The sequence below is a fragment of the Narcine bancroftii genome, chromosome 8 (genome assembly GCF_036971445.1).
Source record: "Narcine bancroftii isolate sNarBan1 chromosome 8, sNarBan1.hap1, whole genome shotgun sequence".
NCBI classification, from domain to species: domain Eukaryota; kingdom Metazoa; phylum Chordata; class Chondrichthyes; order Torpediniformes; family Narcinidae; genus Narcine; species Narcine bancroftii.
This window is the reverse complement of record NC_091476.1, coordinates 7,526,288-7,545,701: the sequence shown is the minus strand read 5'-3', so window position 1 is coordinate 7,545,701 and position 19,414 is coordinate 7,526,288. Positions and strand designations below refer to the sequence as shown.

At 38.7% G+C, this 19,414-nt stretch overlaps 1 protein-coding gene across 3 annotated transcripts in view; it reads left to right on the top strand.

Annotated features, from left to right (window-relative positions):
• Positions 1-19,414, top strand: part of abcb7 (ATP-binding cassette, sub-family B (MDR/TAP), member 7) — a 46,772-nt gene that overhangs the window by 661 nt on the left and 26,697 nt on the right. For 2 of the 3 annotated variants that reach the window (XM_069892809.1, XM_069892811.1), the window contains exons 2-4: positions 4,771-4,854; positions 7,742-7,861; positions 19,187-19,319. In XM_069892809.1, coding sequence (XP_069748910.1) covers positions 4,771-4,854; positions 7,742-7,861; positions 19,187-19,319 — 337 coding nt within the window. Of the gene's footprint in view, positions 1-4,770; positions 4,855-7,741; positions 7,862-12,707; positions 18,354-19,186; positions 19,320-19,414 lie in introns of those variants that run through there. The other variant, XM_069892810.1, reaches the window with a different exon arrangement.

Below are 19,414 nucleotides of genomic sequence, written 5' to 3'. Positions count from 1 at the left end.
AACACATGTGCACACATAACACAATACATTTGAGGATCAAAGATTTGCAATAAAGCATTACAAAACAAGTCCGATTAGATAAATTTATCTATTCCTCCCAACTGCAATCCATGAGCTGGCAAATACGCCACTTGTGCCCACACCTCCTTCCTCCCCACCATTTGGGTCCCTAAACAGCCCTTTCAAGTGAAGGAATGTATCACTTGTGAATCTGTAGCAGTCATCTACTGCATCCAGTGCTCCTGTTGTGGCCTCCTCTGCATAGGATAGACTAGATGATCACTTTGCTTGGTCCACTAATAATGGAGATCTCCCAGTGGCAACCCATTTTAGTTCCATGCCCCCTTCCCATGCCGACATGTCTGTCCATGGTCTCGTGCAGTGCCAATCTGAGACCATCCACAAATTGGAGAAACAATTTGCATTCACCCTCCAACCATGTGGCATTAACATCGACTTCTCTAGTTTCTGTTAGCACCCCCACCTTCTGTCTCTTTATTATTCCCTGTCCCTCTATCTCCTTTCATCCAGCTCTGCATTCACAGTAACCTCTTTCCCCTGATCAATTCTGAACTTTTCTATCTTGTCCTCTTATCCATTTCCATCTATGGACTCTTGGCTGTTGGTCTGTGCTCCTCTTCCTGCCCCCTCTTCCCTCCTCCCTCCAGCTCTTTATTCAGGCACCTGTCTGCTCTTTGCTCACACCTTGATGAAGGGCTCAGGCCCAAAATATTGGTCATATATCTTTGCCTCCTTTGGATGCTGTGGGACCTGCTGAGTTTCTCTAGCATTTTTGTATATTAACTACATTCAGTGTCTGTAATCTTTCTTGTTTCAATCCATGGGCTAGGTCCTTTTACAAACAGTAGGTCCTTTTACAAACAGTAAGAATAACATTATTGCCTTTTTGTGGCAATTTGTTTTTTTTTTTAAAAAACCTGTTCTTTAAGATATCTTTTATGAAACATTTTACATTTTTTGAAAATCTAGACGTACATCACAGTAACAGGCAATTTTGGCCCACAAGTCTGTGCTCCCCAATTTACACCCAATTAACCTACACCCTCAGGTTTTGAACTGGAGGCCCTGGGGAAAACCCAGGCAGACGTGGTGTCATAAAGTTACTGCTTAACATCAATATGGCAAAAGCTATTGGGTCAGACCAGAGATTCAGAATCAAGCCCTCAAGATTGTAGTTTATCTTCCAGCAGTTACTTGATTCAGGTGACCTTCCCCTGGATTGGAGAAAGGTAAACATCACTCCTCTCTTCAAGAAGGGCTTAACTACCAACCCGGCAAATTATTGTCCTGGAACACGTAATAGACAGCATCCTGACGAGGCATCTTAGCAGTTACAATATTCTTTCTGATAATCAGAATGCATTTAGGGAGCGTAGATCATACGAGTCCCAGCTTATCCTAACAACAAATGACCTGGCCAAAAACTTCAATAACAATGTCATCACTGATTAAGTGGAGCTCAACTTCTCCAAAGCATTCAATGTCATTCCCCACCAAAGATTACTACAGCATTTGCTCCCAACACTAAAAGAAGGATTTCCACTTTCTTGATGAAACGTCTCCAGCAGGTGTGCGTGAATGGAAAAAGCTCTGAATGGCGTCCAGTGTTAAGTGGTATGTCCCAGGGCACAGTGTTGGGCACACATTTGTTTTTACTCTACATCAGTGACATTCACGGATAAGTCACAAGCACCACTAGACTATTTGCAGAAGGCTGTTCGGTATACCATCCAATTAAGTCAGCTGATGATGAGGTGGGTCTCCAAAAAGATCTTGAAAGCATAGTCACAAAAATGGAGCACGTTCTCCAATCCTTCCAAATGCGAAACCATCTGTGTCACCAGGAAGAGAAAATCAGGCAAAACATCATACAAAATCCTGAGTGTCACCCTTGAAACCAAACAGACCAAATACCTTGGCATCAAAATCCAGAATGACCTGCACTGGAATGATCATATGTGTGATTGTAATGGTGAAGGCAACAGGAGTCCTACATTTTCTGAGACACAACTTCCATCATTGTTCAACTTCTGTCAAGGAGAAGTTGTACCTCGTCAGATCACATTTGGAATACGCAGTAGCTGCATGGGACCCAGACACAAATTAAAACACAACTCCCGTCGAACGAGTCTAGAGACAGGCAGCTGATTTGTCACAAATACACATGGAAGAGAAGTGAGTGTAACAAAACTCTTGGATTCATTAAAGTGGAGCTCTCCAAGACAGACGTGAAGCACACCGTCTCGCCTGTTTTTTACAAAATCCTGAACTGCCAGCTCTATGTAGATGACCAATCCTACACTGAACCCAAATTTGCTAGGAGCTGACGAGGGCACACAACCCAATTTGAAGAGCCATCTTCCAAGTCAGAGATGTACAGCAATTCATTCTTCCCCCATACAATTAAAGCATGGAATAATATTCACCCTACCATACTCACACAACCATACCCAATTACATTTAAGACAGCTCTTCAAAAATCTCCTTCTCAACTACGTCCTTCCCCACCTCCAGTATAAATTCTGTACGGAATATTTTGGAGGATCAAGAACCAACCAAGGACTGCTGATATTGTACCAGTTTTTTTACAAGGTAGATATAAACTAATTACAGACAAAATGAATTAGTGGAATCTATTCTAACACACAGTATGAGCCTTCATTAAAAAAACAGAGTTTAATTGTGACAGTCTAATTACTTCTTTAGAAATGGAGTTCAGCAATTTCCCTACTTCAGATGTCAACTTATTGGTTCATAGCTATAATTTTTCTTCCCTTCCTTACTTCAATAGTAGCTTTACATTTGCCATCTTCCAATCTGTAAGAAATGTTCAAGGATCAAAGGAATTTTGGTTGATTGCAATTGCTTTACACCAATGACTGTGGCTCAGTACGACAGCGACACCATCTGCAAATTCATTGACGTCACCACGGTAATGGGATGTATAAAAAGGGTCAATGAGTCAGCATACAGGAGAGAGATTGAAAACTTGGCTAAATGGTGCACCAACAACAATCTTATCACTCAATGTCACAAAAACTAAGAAGCTGATTGTGGACTTAAGGAGGGGAAAAAGAGGTCTACAATCCAGAGGTCATTAGGGGATCAAAGGTGGAAAGAGTTAGCAAATTTAAATTCCTGAGAGTCTTCACCTCAGAGGACCTTTCCTGGAAACAACATGGAATCATGAAGAAAGCATGCCAGTGCCTCTACTTCCTCAGAAGTTTACAGGGGTTTGGTATGACATCAGAAGCTCTGGCAAATTTCTACGGGTGTGTGGTGGAAAGTTGTACGTCTAATTTTTTTTTTAAAAGGTGGTAATTCTGCCTTGCTGGCAGGACAAAAATAATCTCAGGGTTGTATGTGATGTCATGTACGTATTCTCACAATAAATCTGAAACCTGACATATACCAGTGCTGTTTATTTCCATTTATTTCTCAGTTTCCAAGACCTTTTCCACAGTAAATACAGATGTGTGATATTCAAATGCCAACTTCACAATGACTTTTCCCTCTTCCTGTGGCTCCACACAAAGGTAACCTGGTTGATCCTCTCTACTTTGTTACCTTTTTTACCTTAAGATTCTCCTTAACCTTGTCTGCTAAAGTTGTCTCTTTGCTCTCTTTATTTCCTCCGTAAGTGAATTCCTGCATCTCTTGTCTCAAAGGAATTTGCCTGACCCTAGCTTCTTGTATTTGGCAAATGCCAACTTCATTTTCCTAACTAGACCTTCGATATTCCTTCCAATCAGGGTTCCTTAAACATGCTAGCCTTGCCACATACTTAAACCAGAAACCATCTGTCCCTCACTTTCAAAAGCCTCACACTTGTCAGATATTGCTTTACCTGCAATATGTAGGTGAAGGGATACAAACTGTTAGATGCTAGTAGACTATTTTGAATATTTTCTGTTTTACTTCAATTTATCTTTCTTCAACGGCAACTCAAATCATCGCGCTGCTGGAAATGGACATTGTTTTGAGAGAGCAATGGAAGAAATTTATCCCATGTTATTGATGTATGGCCCTGACATCTTGAAAGAACATTTGCAGAGATTAAGTTCATCTGTCTCGAGTTTGTGAAAGACTTTTGGAGATTAGAGATAAGCAGAGTGAACCCTAACCTTCCAAGAATATCTTATTGTAATCATGATTGCTGCTGGAAGGTGCCATTTCACAATTATTCCAATAGGCGCACATAGGCCCTGCCTCCTCCTTGTTGTATTTTCTCGCACTCCCTTCTAGAGCCTGTTCTTTATTTTAGGCCTCTATATTCATTGCAGTAAAGAAAAAGAACAGGAATTTAAATAAGCTTGAAGGACAATTCACTTTCAATTATTCCTTTTTTTAAATGGAGGTGAGGCTATTATTAGAATTTGTTGGATACAGGAATTTATTCCTTTTTAAATTACTATTCCAGGAGAGTTGAACAATAAGGGAAGTAGAGGAGATGTTATTTGCCATGACTCTGCATATCCATCCTTTGTGAAACTGGGTGAAGAGTTGAATGCTAATATGCTGTCAATTTTTTCATCTTAACACTGAAATGTTGTGAATGTCTGCCAAACTGCCTGTCTTCCCCCCTCTGGCGAGCCATGATTAATAAAAGCCATGATTATTGTTTGACCACATTGTTTTTGTCTACTTCATCAACTGGCACTTCAAATGTTTAATTGCATTACAGAGTTCAATACCTTAAATTTTCAAATCTTGTTTTGTTAATTTTTTTTTTCATTTTTTTTATTTCAGGGTATCCAATGGTGGCAATTTATAGATAAAAGGACAGACTGGCATGGACATGCTGGTGGAGGCCTTCATTCTGACCCAAAAAATGTAAATATCCCCATTTTATGGTTTACCAGAATATAGTAATATTAAAATCTTAAAAGTTTTACCTTTAAGAAATCATGTCTATAAAATTGTGTTTGGTATTGTTTGGTGTTTTTTATTCATGAATTCTTGAGTATTATTTGTCAGTCGCTAAATTCTATTGGTTCAAATATAGGACCCACTAATTTTTTTAATGTGAAGTGAGGATCTCTGGAAATTTACTCTCACTATACTGTGCAACATGGAGAGAAATTGAGGTTGTCGTTTCCTCGTATGCCTGCAGAGGTCACAGGTTCATGAGCTTGAGAAGTATTTCCAAGATTGTGTTGCAAATGTACTTATCTAGGTACGTGTGTCCTGTAAATGAGGGAAAGTTTGAGCCAGGAGTTAGCCATTCGGATATAGATTAATTTACATGCCTACTTCGTTTTATTTAAAAATACCTGAAATGTTCAAAATAAATTTTGCAGAAAATTTGAGTAATGCTTAATATATCAGGCAATATCTATGGGGAATGAATGTGGATTAATGTTTCAGGGTTGATGACTTCATCATAATGGGGAAGCAGGAGATTTAATCAAGTTGAAAAGTGGAGGAAATGAGGAAAGAACAAAATGAAGAATCTCAAAGGTGGAAGGCAAAGAGTTTACAAGGCATGACTTTTGTAAGGCAAAAGAGGATGGTAGTGGGATTATTATACAAAGCAGCATTATTCTATTGTGTTCTAAAATATCAAGGCAATGATTGTAATAAGCTTTTGAATTCCGGAGTCAAATTATAAAAGATATTGAGTTGATTGAGCTTCATTGGAAAGGCATGCAAAGCTAAAGTCAGAGTGGGATTGGGGAAGAGATTGAAAACAATAGGGGTTAAACGTCATAGCGACGTAGGATGGAAACAGGCCCTCAGCCCATCTTGACCAGGCTGACCATCAATCACCCATTTACATTACTACTAATCCTAACTCCCCCAAGCTCTATACAAGGGGACGATTTACAGTGAACACCTGCATGTCTTTGTGATTTTTGGAAGAAAATGAAATACAATAACATCCCTGGTATCCAGCACCTATGGGGATTGGTAGATGCTGGTTGTGAACTTTACAGTTGCTTAAGATTGCATGTGGCATGATTAGCAAATTAACTGCTAGGGGGCCGATTTTAAATTTCTGTATTTTTTAACCTATTTATTTTTTTGATAGTTTTGCCGGTTGCTTGAATTCCACATAACGGGTTTTATTGAACCCAGAAAAATCCTGCGCAGTCGCAGGAAAACGTGTACATTCCACCCAGGTCCAGGATTGAACCCTGGCCTCTGGAGCTGTGAGGCAACAGCTCTAGCTGCAACACCATGTGCTGCCCTGAATTTACTGGGATATTCCACTAATCAATAACTTTACTCGCTTTCGGTTTCTATCTTTATGGCAAAGCTATTATGATAATAATGTATACAGTAGCCTAAATTGAGAGGACTCTCTTGTTTGATCACATACCTTACAACCTTCTGGACCTGACCTAAAATTCAACAATTTCAGACAAAAATGGTCTCTCTGTTTGCACCCAGTGAATGATTTTAATAATTCTGCAGTTGTCATTTCTGGCTTCTGCAGACTAATGTTTCCTTTTTCCTTACATGCTATTTAATGTTATGCTGTTTAAATTTATCCACCTTTTAAATGCATTTTTATTTAGTCTTTGTATAAAATTTCTATACAATTGTTAATAGACTTTTATCAACACTTTTATTCTCAATTTCCCTATTCTGGTCGTATTATCTCTACTGACTTTTTTCTGTGCCATGGCCTCCAAAAGCTTTCACGTAGGTATGAAGCTATTATCCAATGTACTTATTTTCCTTAATTTGTAATCTTTTAATAATCCTCGTACAATGTTTCTATCCAAGGCTACTTGAAAGATTTTTCTTTCTTTTAGCAGCATTCCTTATCTATAATTATCCTATCTAATTATTTTAGCTCCCCTCCATGTCTTTAATTCCTACCAAAACATAGTATTCAGTGAAAACCAAGGCATAGTATTTGTGACTTTTTTTCATTATCTGAGATTATTCATTTGCATCAAATTGTCATGTTTAGGCTATTGTATTAACAAAACCTTTTTTTTCCAACACCATGCCAATCTTTTATACTTTGATTTGGACTTTTCAATGTTTTCTGCCTCTCCTTTTTTCCATTCTCTATTTACTTCTATTATATCTACCTCAATTTTAATATTTATTTTTATCATCTGCCAGATAACTGAGGAGATTTGATACCCAAGTGGAAAACTGAGGAGATTTGATACCCAAGTGGAAAATCCTCAAAACCAATTCTTAAAAAGCCAATTTTTAAAAATGAGAAATTATACTTCAATAATTCCATTCAAAGTATAAACCTTAATGTTGTTGCTGAACAATATTTTAACTGTTAGAATTCTGGGTTTTTTTTGGATAAGTTGTTATATAGCTGTAGTATAAAAGTGGAGCATTTCATGCATAAAACCCTGTATTTGGCATGTTATTTATGCGGCGCACGTCTCCATTTTTCAAATAACCTAATGGGACCATCATCTGATACCATTGTTACTTCGGGCAAAATCATCAAAAGATTTTCTTTTTTTTAAAAAAAAAAATCTTGACTGAAAAGAATTTTAAATATTCCTTGTATGCTGTATGTTTGCAAATTTAACATGGTGATTGCAATAAAATGATACCAGGAGAATTTGCTGAGTCAAACTGTCAGACGTATTCTTTGGGATAATCAGGACAACTTGGTATCTACTAAATGCTAATTACATTATCATCTCAAGAATTATAACAGACCAATAATACTTAGTGTTTGCATAAATTTATCAAATGTTGATAGTGTAGTAACTTTGCAAATTTTATCTTTCAGTTCAAAGAAATTGATGGAGGAAAAATCATCAAAGCTATGCTGACATATGTTTGGCCAAAAGATAGACCTGATCTACGTGCAAGGGTGGCTTTATCTCTTGCTCTTTTAGGTGGGGCGAAGGTTGGTGATTTCTGTTCAGATTTATTTTTCATCTTTCTACCTTTTTCCTGTAGTTTGTGTTGAGCAATTTTATCATTCAGTCCAATGGATTTTAATTTTAAAGTCCATATTTTCTTGCTATAATTTTAGTAATACTATGTAGGAAAATGTTTGATCGTGTATTTTTAAATTGAGGGCATTTTATTATTAGAACCATGGAAATTTGGTCACTTATCTGGTTTTCCCAGATCTCAGTCTGTGAACGTAGCACATTGTGTTCTCCTATGCAGTATGTATCTTAAATATTCTTGGTATTTCTCGCTCTGTTAACCTTTCAGAGAGTGAATCTTGGATTGCACGATATAGGCCTTGGCACTTTATGCACTTGTTCAGGTGAAGGAACGTGGCTTCTCAGGTGGCACTGAATCTGCATTCAACTCTTCGGTGGTGACCTGCCTTTACCTCTTTATTACTCTGCCCACTCAGATTTAATGACTCTTTTTGCCATTAAGCACTCAAATCTCTTATTTAATTGGTGGACATTTTTATTTAATTAATTATTTCATCATTATGGTTATGTTTTTCTAATATTCTTAACCTTCTCAATGTAAAAGCTGCTGTACTCACCAACCAATTAGCTTTCAATGGAACTACATTGGTCCTTGATTTTATTTTTAACTCCCTGTAATTCCCAAGTCAGTATTGGAGTTCATGCATTTTGATTTTCTCCTTTGATTAAGCTAAAACTGGGTGTCTAGCAGCTAATAGGTCAAACAGTACTGCCAACTGATAATGGCAAGTCTCGGCCGGCTCAAATTTGCTGTTGATCTCTAACCCATACCAGGCTAATCTTGGGGATCTTCACTCTGCCTTGTACAGAACACTACTTTCCCCTTCACCTGGTAGTATGTAAACGTATTAACCAACATTTTTAAGTCCACTCTTACAAATCTATGTGTGGTCATGGAATTTAGCTGTATTTGTCTATTTGCAGATATGTGGAGTAGTCCCTGTTCCAGGCCTACTTAAGCTCCCTTCCTCATCTCTCTCCCCACCTCACCCTATGGATTGACTACTTTGGTTCCTTTTATTGTCATGTAATAATATATAAAAATATAATATAAACAAAATACTTCAACTTTTTTTCTGCTGTCAGGCAAACGAATAGTTGCCACAAGCAATGCCCAGCACCCAACTGCACGTTTGGCAACAGGCCAGAGTCTGTGTGTGTGTGTGTGTGTGGGTCCTTCAGCTGCTGAACCTCTAGCTGGTCGGCTGTTGTGGTCACCTTCCCTGTAGAGTCTCCCATGCTTCTCCTCAACTGGGGTGTTCTCCCTGTTTCTGGTGCCCTGTGCCTGTCTGCTCCTCCCTTGGAGTCTGCAACCCCTTGTGGTTGCAAAATTTAATGAAATGTGTGTGTATATATATATATATATATATATAAGTTGGTCTGGCGGCGCACATCTCTGTGAGCAAACCAGCTGCATTTGTACCGCTGCGCTAGCAGGGCAACTGCATAAGATGGCGCCGTCAGAGCTTGCTCATTGCCTCGTGGTTTAGACCACACCTCGTGGCTCAGGCCATGTGATGACGTCACTGCTGCGTGGGGCGGAACTCCCATTGGCCTTAAAGGGGCGCGTGCAAAATTCAAATAAACAGTTCTGCTGGAAACCCCACCGAGTCCAGTGGTGTTTTCTGTGTGTCGCAGCTGCTACATTTGCTCCTTTAACTGACAGTTTAAGGCCTGTACAGAGCTTTTGGCATCAGGACTGGGTAACAAACAGCAATTCATACTTATGGTTGCTCTTCATCGACTACAGCTTGGCCTTTAACACCATTCTTCCCTCAGTGCTGGTCAAGAAACTACAAACTCTAGGCCTCTGTACCCCCTCTGCAACTGAATCTTGACTTTCTCGTAAGAAAGCCACAGTCAGTACAAGTTGGAAACAATGTCTCCTCCTCACTGATTATTAACACAAGCACACCCCAAGGATGCCTGCTTAGCCTACTGCTCTACTTGTTATCCACCCATGACTGTGTGGCCAAGGCACAACTCCAATCCCATCTACAAGTTTGCCGATGACACCACAGTTGTCGGCAGAATCACAAACGGCAATGAAGAAGCGTTGAATAGTGTAACCTCAACAACGTTGTGCACATGATTAGCAAAACCGGGGAGATGATTGTGGGCTTCAGGGGAGCATGACTCAGTCCTCATCTAGGGCTCAGTAGTGGAGAGAGTCAAGAACTTCAAATTCCTGGGGTCAGCATCTCCGAGGACCTGTCCTGGAACCACTACATTGATGCAATCACAAAAAAGGCTCGCCAGCTGCTGTATGAGGAGATTCTGTATGTCACCAAAAACTCTGGAAAACTTATACTGGTGTACCATGCATTCTGGCTCGTTGCGTCACTGCCTGGCATGGAGGTGCCAATTCTCAGGGCAAGAATAAATTTTAGACTTCACTCCATCAAGGATATCTATGTGAGACGGTGTCTTAAAAAAGCAGCCTCTATCCTCAAAGACCCCCACCACCCAGGCCATGCCTTCTTCACTCTGTTACCATCAGGGGAAAAGGGACAGGAGCCTAAAGATGAGCACTCAGTGGCGGCACAAGGACTGCTTCTTGCCCACTGCCATCAGATTCCTGAATGATCAATGAACCAAAGACACTGCCTTACTTTTTGTGCACCATTATTTTTATTTTTGATAGTAATGTTGTAAGATGGTTATAATAAGAATGTTTGTTCTATGATACTGCCACAAAATACTGAATTTCATGACGATAAATTCTGATTCTGATCTATTGTGTATTTTTGCATTTGTATGGATATTTATTTTCACTCCTCATGCTGACTAATATAAGGTTATGGAGTGTGAGAAAGGAAACCAAAATCAAAAGGGATTCATTATTTTTGTCTGTATAAAATTGAAACTAATAAATTTTGAATTCAACATCAAATTTTCAAGTTTTGATTTTTTGGAAGTTGGGTGTTTATTACATATAACATGATTTCTTTGATACGGTTAAATTAAACTTAAGCCTGCTGTCTGCGTTGACTACTAAAATCTTTTTAACTTTTCTTTATTGTGAAACACCTTGTTGAAGATGCCCTCCAAAAATCAAGCCAGTGTTTTTACCTACACACACACACACACACACACACACACACACACACACACACACACACACACACACACACACACACACACACACACACACCATAAGCAAGTTGTCCACCATTTTGCCTCAGATGGAGTCAAATAACCAAATGAAAAATCCAATTATTAGCTGTTGTAACATTTTGTTTGACACCAGTTGCCCTCATCAGTAATAACAACAAGTCACACTACGGAGAAGAATTGGAAAATCTCATGAAATGGTGTGAGAATAACAATCTGAGTCTCAATGTGGACAAAACAAAAGATATGATTGCAGACTTCAGGAGGACCAGGGATGACCACCTTCAACTAAACATAAATAGTTCAGTAGTGGAGAGAGTTCCTCAAAGTCCACTTAAGAAGTGACCTATCTGGGATGCAGCATCTCCTCACTTGTCAGGAAGGCACAACAGCGAATGCACTTCCTGAGAAGACTGAAGCGGGCAAGGATACTGGCCACCGTCCAGTGCAGGGTAAGGGGACCCGAGCCCCTAGGCTTCTGCCCATTCAATAAAGAGTAGCCTGGTCTTCGTTTATCGTTTCACACTTACTGCGGGTCTGTGCGGGTGAAGCCGGTGACTGTGGCCAGTGTCAGCATCATGCTGTTGCCCGGGAGCTGGTGGTGGCATCATGGTGGCATAACGATTTGCGGTGTGTGTGATCCTCCACTTTCCCACCAAACTATTAGATTTTTAATGTCCAATTCGGTTGGAGAGATGTTAAAAAAATCTAATAGTTTGGTGGGAAGGTGGAGGATGGGGTTGAATCCTGTTTGTTATCACCAGTATGCTGGATAACATCATAACAAGGAAGAGTTTAGGAGCCCCCCCCCACAACGAGCACGACACGGCGGCTGGTGCTCTGATTTAAGGTAATTGGCGTCAGAATTGCAAAGGCCGCAAAGGATTTTGTTGACCTCACGAGTCACTGATCTGCACTGCCTGGATAAAATGGGGTTTGGGGAATATTTCAACGCGAATAGGCTGAATTTGAATGTCCCAAGGGCATGGTGGCGGGGGGGGGTGGGGGGACTAACCTATCTTCATTCCCTAAACTTCACCGCTGTTTCAGCCTATGTTTTGCCATGAAAACAAGCATAACGTTATCAGTTTTCAATGCAAACTGCAGTCACCTCGCCGTTTCCCGGCAGAGAGCCTCACATCCTGGACAGAGCTTTCTCTTTTAATCAATACAATTGGAGGAAAGGCAAGGCTGGGGAACCATATGGAAATATACATTTAATAATAGATTTTTCAAGGTAGATTGCATCTTAGAAATTTGCCGATGCCTGTTTTTTTTTTAACCGAGTTTTTCATCTCCAGTTATTTCTCTGAACCAGAGTTGGAAGGCTCAGGGTAAAATGTCAACATGGCCGAACTGGTTACACGGGCAATCGACTGGTCGTCAGTGTCAGAGCCTGCCAATGAGATCCCTGCTAGAGTCTGGTACTGAGGCACCCAACTACTGGCCAAACCCTTCCCCCTCCTCATGCACCCCTCCACCTGACTATTGCCACGCGGCTTATCAATTCTATCCTGCCATCGTCGAGCACAGCATACACACACACCCCGAGTACACACCTGGTGGATAAATTTAGAATATCTGAGGGGAGGGGATCATGTTGGGGGAGGCTGGGGGTATGGAAAGGTCAGAGGGGGTCTTACTAAAGCTCAGCCCAGGGTCCTGGGTGGTAGTTAATCTGCCACTGCTACCATCCTGTCAAATTCCTTCAGGAGCTCCCTGGCTGACTGCATCACAAAGTGCTATGGTTGCTGTGGAGCAGGAGTGGCCAACCTTCAATTTAGACATACAGCCTGGTAACAGGCCATTTCGGCCCACGAGTCCATACCGAGGGTGAAGGTTAATTGGACTGCATGGACTCGCGAGCCAAAATGGCCTGTATGTCTAAATTAAAAATGAAAAGGTTAGCTACCCCTGCATTGGATCAGAGGTCAATCCCCAGAACCATGAGGTGCAAAGAGGATCAGTAAAGCCTCCCTCTTTTTTTTTTCTCCCGCACCCCCACATTGTACGGTCTACTGGGATCATTGATTGAAGAGGCCTTGCAAAATCTTTGACCCCTATCATTTTGCTTGCAGCATCTTCCAACTACTCCTGTCCAGTTCTGTGTCTCCGTGGTTCTACCAGTCAGATGCGCCTCTGCTGACTGTGACTTTGAAGACTTGAAAAGGATAGTGCAGAAAGTAGTTATTTCAGGAGCTTGGTTGTGATGTATCTGTGTGGCCTCTTAATGACGATTGTAGTGTGGGAACTATGACCATATATGACTTAAAGAAGCAGAAAAATAAGTTGAAGTTTAACAGTGATGACCAGAAACTAATTAAAATAGGAAAAGATTGCATTTGGCAAAAAATGCAGATCTTAACTGTGCGCTGAATGAGTAGGTTGGACAACGAAGAAGGGAATGTATACACTGATTGGTTTGATTGTCATGAAACAAGGTAGAAAATTCCATTTCATTTACCATCCCTGTCTTACCATCCCCCATCCCCCCCCCCCCCACCCAAACCCTTCTAGTTGGAGTGTGGCTTTGTTTTGCATAAATTTGAAATCAGTGCAATTACTTAACTTACCACCATTACTGTTATCCGAATAATTTCAAAAAGTGTTTGGTCCCAAGGGTTTCAGATAAAAGATTATGTACCTGTACTTGTACAATCGGATGGTGATAAACTTGAACTTGTGGGTTTGTTTTCCTCACCTTTTCAGCCATCTAAATTTGCAGTTTGGTATTCATTTCACTAAGAAGGTCATGAAAATTAACTAAACTTAGGTTTACTATCGCTCACTCTCATTTCCAGTCCACTAACTTGAGACTGTTCTACCTAAAACTTTTATATAAACAGCTGAATAGGACAATTTGTGGGAAGATATTACCAGGTGAATTGAGGAATAACCCCACCAACTCCTCAGCTTCTCATGACTACTAAAAGTGGAGAAGGACCATTTGGAATGGTATTGAAAACCTTGAGGTGAAGAATGGATAGCACAGAGAGGCCTTGTGTAAGTAGAGAACAGAAGGGAGTCCTTTACAAACTGTTGACCACCACCTGTCCTGTCTGGGCAAATCTGTGGTTCCCATATTGGCCTTGTTAATCACCTCTGAACCCACAAACCTGTAAGGAGTATATCTTCCACAATCCTGGAACAAACATTTTATTTTATTATAAATTTGTTTTGCCTTTACTTTTTCAATATTTTTATTGAACGTGAAATTCCAAGTAAAAAAAAATTGAGAACATACAAATACATATTTTTAAAAACAGTACAGAGTACACTACACTCCTCACTATTTCATCCACAGTACCCCACATTCTTAATCAAACAAAATATAGTAATATTTTATAATAAAAAAATCTAATCCCACTACCAAAACTGCTTGGCAAAGAGAGAAAAAAAAATTCCCTGTCTCAGTAATAAATTATCTTATTAGTCAATACCTCTGCATTAATACCAAATCAGAGATTTTTAAAGTAATTCAAAAATGGTCCCCACAGTGTTTGAAAATTTAAATTCAAATCAGATATTGAGCATTGAATCTTCTCTAAATTTAAACATGATATAATGTCATGTAACCATTGAGCAAGGGTAGGCAGAGCAGTGTCCTTCCATCTAAGCAACACTGCCTGCCTAGCCATAAGAGAATTAAAAGCTAACATGTGCAAATCAGATGCCGTTAAAATTATGCCTCTTTAACAATACCAAACAAGGCAGTTAAACGGTTAGGCTTAAAATTTTCTTTAAAAAGTACAGGAAAAGTTTGAAATACTTCCAGTATTTCCCAAGATTCAGACATGTCCAACACATATAAATTAGTGAAGCATCTCCATTGTTGCATCTGTCACAACATGGAGATACATCCACATAAAAGTGAGATTGTTTGACTTTGTACTATAAATTGTAGGAGGGAGTGGCAAGCAAATAAAGATGAGGGCATTAACCAAGTTAAAAATTACTTTCCAAGTTTCTTCAGTGATTGAAAACTGTAAGACCTGTTTCTAGGCTTTTAAAAATTTTAATTCAAAGGAGCCTCTCTTATTCCCAACAACATCATAAATATTAGATATTGAACCATTATAACAAGGTTGCAAATTAAAAATTACAACTATGTAATTGAGATTGCAAAAAAATCTCTAACCTGTAAATAACAAAAAAAAATATTTGGTAAGATGTTTTTAACTGACAGCTGTTCAAAAGAAGATGGACTCCCTTCAACAAATAGATCTTTAAAACATTTAATGTCCAGTCTATATCATTCTATAAAAGCTACATCAAGATAGAAGGCTTAAAGAAATAGTTAGAAAAAATAGGACTAGAAAGAAAATCTCAATAAACCAAAATGTTTTCTAAACTGTATCCAGATTCTCAAAATACTATGTTTATCTACTTTGTCAGTTACTTTATTTAAGTGAGGATCCGAGAAGAGAAATAATAGAAAGTTTTGTAACAGAATTGGATTCCAAAGAGATTCATACTACAGTCTTCACGGTTAATTTATGGCCAAAATGTAGTGTTTCATATGTTAACTGCCCAGTAATAGAACCTAAAGTTTAGTAGGGCTAAACCTCCATTCTTTTAAAATTTTTGATGATGAACTTTATTTAGGTGAGGAGGTTTGTTCTTCCATATACAAGAATATAAGATTGAATCAAAGGGAATCAAAAAAGGACAAGAATAATAACCGGTAAAGCATGAAAAAGGTATATAAATTTGGGTAAGATATTCATTTTAATAGAGTTGATTCGACCAACCAACAAAACAGGAAAGGTTGATGACACCCCTCTCACGTGTTTTATTAAATTGAGAAAAATTGCTTTAAATAACTATTTATAATTCTTGGAAATTGTTACTCCCAAGCAAGTAAGTAAATTGATTTTTTACAATTTTAAAAGGAAGTATTTATTAGTGCCATATTATTCAACGGGTTCCCTTTTGTGTAAATTCAACTTGTAACCTGAAAATTAACTAAAATGAGAAAGTAAAGAAAACCTCGAAGGCAATGAGGTCTCAAGATTAGAAATAAAAAAGCAATAAATCATCAGCATGAAGCAAAACTTTGTGGCTCTGCCCTTCCTTAAAATGCCAGTAATATCATTGGATTCTTGGAAAGTGATAGGTAAGGGTTCTAGAGCCAGGTTAAAAAGCAATGGACTTGAAGGGCATCCTTGTCTGGATCCATGCTTGAGCTTAAATGGTTTAGAACTCTGAAAATTAGTAAGAATGCATGCGGGGGGCGAATAGATAAAGTTATTTAATCCATTGAATAAAGTCAACCCCAAAATTATTTTTTTCTGAAGTCTTATAATTCCATTCTACCCAGTCAAACACCTTCTCTCCATCCACATTCACACATCACACATTCCAAGATCTCTTTAGAAGGAGAATATATAATGAAATGGGAATACTGATTTTAAAAAAATTCCAGTCTGATCATCAAATATAATAAATGGCAAAATATTTTCAAGTCTACGAGCCAAAACTTTGGATAAGTTTTTTGTATCCATGTTAAGTAAAGAAATTGGCCTATATGAAGAAATGTTTTTTATTTTTAAGAATAAGCGAGATGGAAGCTTCATAAAAAGGCTGTGGCAGCTTGTCCAACTTAAAAGAATCAGAAAAAGCAGAGCATAGATGAGGTTCAAGTAATGAGGAAAAAGCGTTAGAAAATTCTCTAGAAAATCCATCAGGACCTGTTGACTTCCCGTTATGTAATGAACTTACAGCCTCTGCTATTTCCTCATACAAAATAGGTTGATTGAACTGCTTTTGATGAACAGCAGCAAATACAGGAATATTCAATTGCCTTTATTCATACTGCCTGCTTTTACACTCAATTTGTGGGTAAGCTTGTTAAACGAGAAAACCTGCAGATGCTGTGATTGTAGTTTACACAAAAGTGCTGGAATATCTAGTTTTCAATTTGCATTCTTGAAATTGTGGTATGAGCTCGTCTACTCCATGTTGAAATATTTGGAGCAGTTTTGGAAATGGTCTTTGACCTTGGTGCTCATTGGGTCTGTGGCCTTTAGCAAAAGATAAGGCATCAGGTTTAACATTGTGGTTGGCACAATGCTGCCACAGCACCAGCAACCTGGATTTGAATCTGGCACTGTCTGTAAAGAGTTTATATGCTCTTCCCATTTCTATGTGGGGTTTCTTCCAGGCGCACCAGTTTCCTCCTTCAAAACGTACAGGGGTTGTAGGTTCATTGGCATCTTTGGGCAGCATGGGCTTGTGGGCCAGAAGGGCCTGTAACCATGCTGTATGTCTAAATAAATGTAAATGCTACTTTATTAAGTTATTTGCATGAAAAATAGGTCTGCGACATTTTCTCAAAGTGCTACCTCCATAATCCCATAAACTGAACAGACAAAACAACCAAAATTGCAAGGTGTTCAGCAATTATATAGATTTGCAGTTTTGTTGATTATGTTTTGGGGCTCTTTGCTTGGATATTTATTTATTGACAGAAACAGTGCAACCTAACATGTCACTTCTTCCTCCACAAGACTTCCCTTAGCTGCCTTTGTCTTATCCAATTAACATCAATATCACATCGCAAAAATACATAAATAAATTGTTATAATTTGTGTATTTACCTTGCATGTTTTGGACTTTTTGCAATTATAGTACTTTATTCTGGAGTTGGGGGAAGAGGGGCCTGCAGGAAACCTAAAGTAGGATGAAGTAAAATTTAAGATCGTCACAAGTAACATCACCATTTTAGCAATTCAATTCATTCATGCATAAATGGTCACTTTTTGTTCTGAAAATTACTTTTTTATGTCCCGGGAAAATCAGTTTCCAACATTTTTCAGTAATTTAAATTTCACAATTTATTTTTTTATTTGTTTTGCTACTTCTTTGTTGTTCATGAATCCTAAGAGGTTACAGAAAATCTGGAAGCAATTATTGTTAATGAGAAGTCCAAATTAAATACAGTAAAATCCCTATTATCTAGCCCTCAATCGACCAGAAACTCAAACAATTGGCAAAAAACCCAGAGGAAATAAATGTACAGATTTTAAGATAAATAAGAATAAATACAGTTTTAAATAAGAGTCTAAAATTGTAAAAGAAAATGTTCTCCAAAGCAACACAGAACCCTTTGGGAGCAAACATTTGGCGAGTGGAGCATCTTGATCATGCCCCACCTTCATCAGCTGTTTGAACAAAGTTTCAATAAAGTTATGTTTGAATAAAATGGCAGCACCCAGGATGAAGAGTTGGCTGGTACCGCTCATTGCTGGAGTGACTTTCCCAAAGTGTCTCCCTATCTGAATTTAAAGGAATATGCGCTGAGGATATCACCGGAATACTTGTGTGGAGGTGAGTTGGGTTGTGCCGAGGGCCTGACTGGGATGCTGGCGTGGAGATGAATTGGGTTGACTGAGAGAGTGGAGGATGATAATCATGACTGTGGCACGGTTGCACTATTACAGCGCCAGTGACTGGGTTTTGAATTTAAATTTTGTAAGTTACAGGAAATACCTGATTAAAGTGAATTTTACATAATTAAAGATTACAAAACTGATTTTTTGTTTTAAAGACTACAATACTGATTTATTTTCCCCAACAACTTTATATTTTGCAGTCTTTTGTCGTTTAAACCATGTGTTCTTAATGCAGGTACATTAGTTAGGCATTGTAAGAGTGAGTCTCAGTATCCGGAAAATTCACCTATCCGACATGCGCAATCCCTGTATGTGCCGGATAATGGGGATTTTACTGTACTGACCTCGTGACTAGGTAGGAGAGATGTTTAAGTCTGGTTGATGACAAAATGTTTGGTGGCAAGAGTGATTTGATCAGAATTTAGATTCCTTAAAAGTAAATGATGTGGATCTACTTTTGATTCATGTATTTGTTAAACTAATTATGGTTGAGGTGTGGCAGTATATATATGTATGCATGTATGAAATATGTATTGAAAAACACTGGTTCTGTGTTAAAAGCAGACATGTAAATACTGTGAAGCAGTGATAATACCCACATCAGCTGCCAGCTATTTGCTGTTGCAGTGAATTAAATCTTTACTGCCAACTTTTTTTTATAGTTACCAAGGACTTGACATTTCAAAATGCCTCCAGGACTTTTATTTCAGGAAACTGTAAATCACTCAAATTATTCACTCTATATGTTTTGTTCTTGTATCCTTGCAGCTCATGAATGTAATGGTTCCTTTCATGTTTAAATATGCAGTAGATGAACTCAACCAAATGTCAGGTAGTGTTTTGAACCTAAATGATGGGACAAGTACAGTCATCACCATGGCAACAGCTGTTCTCATTGGCTGTAAGTAGAATATTTTAATTTGCTTGACAGATGTTGACTGATTTGCAGCCACTAGCAAACATTTCTGGAGATTAGAATTTCAGAGATTTGTTTTC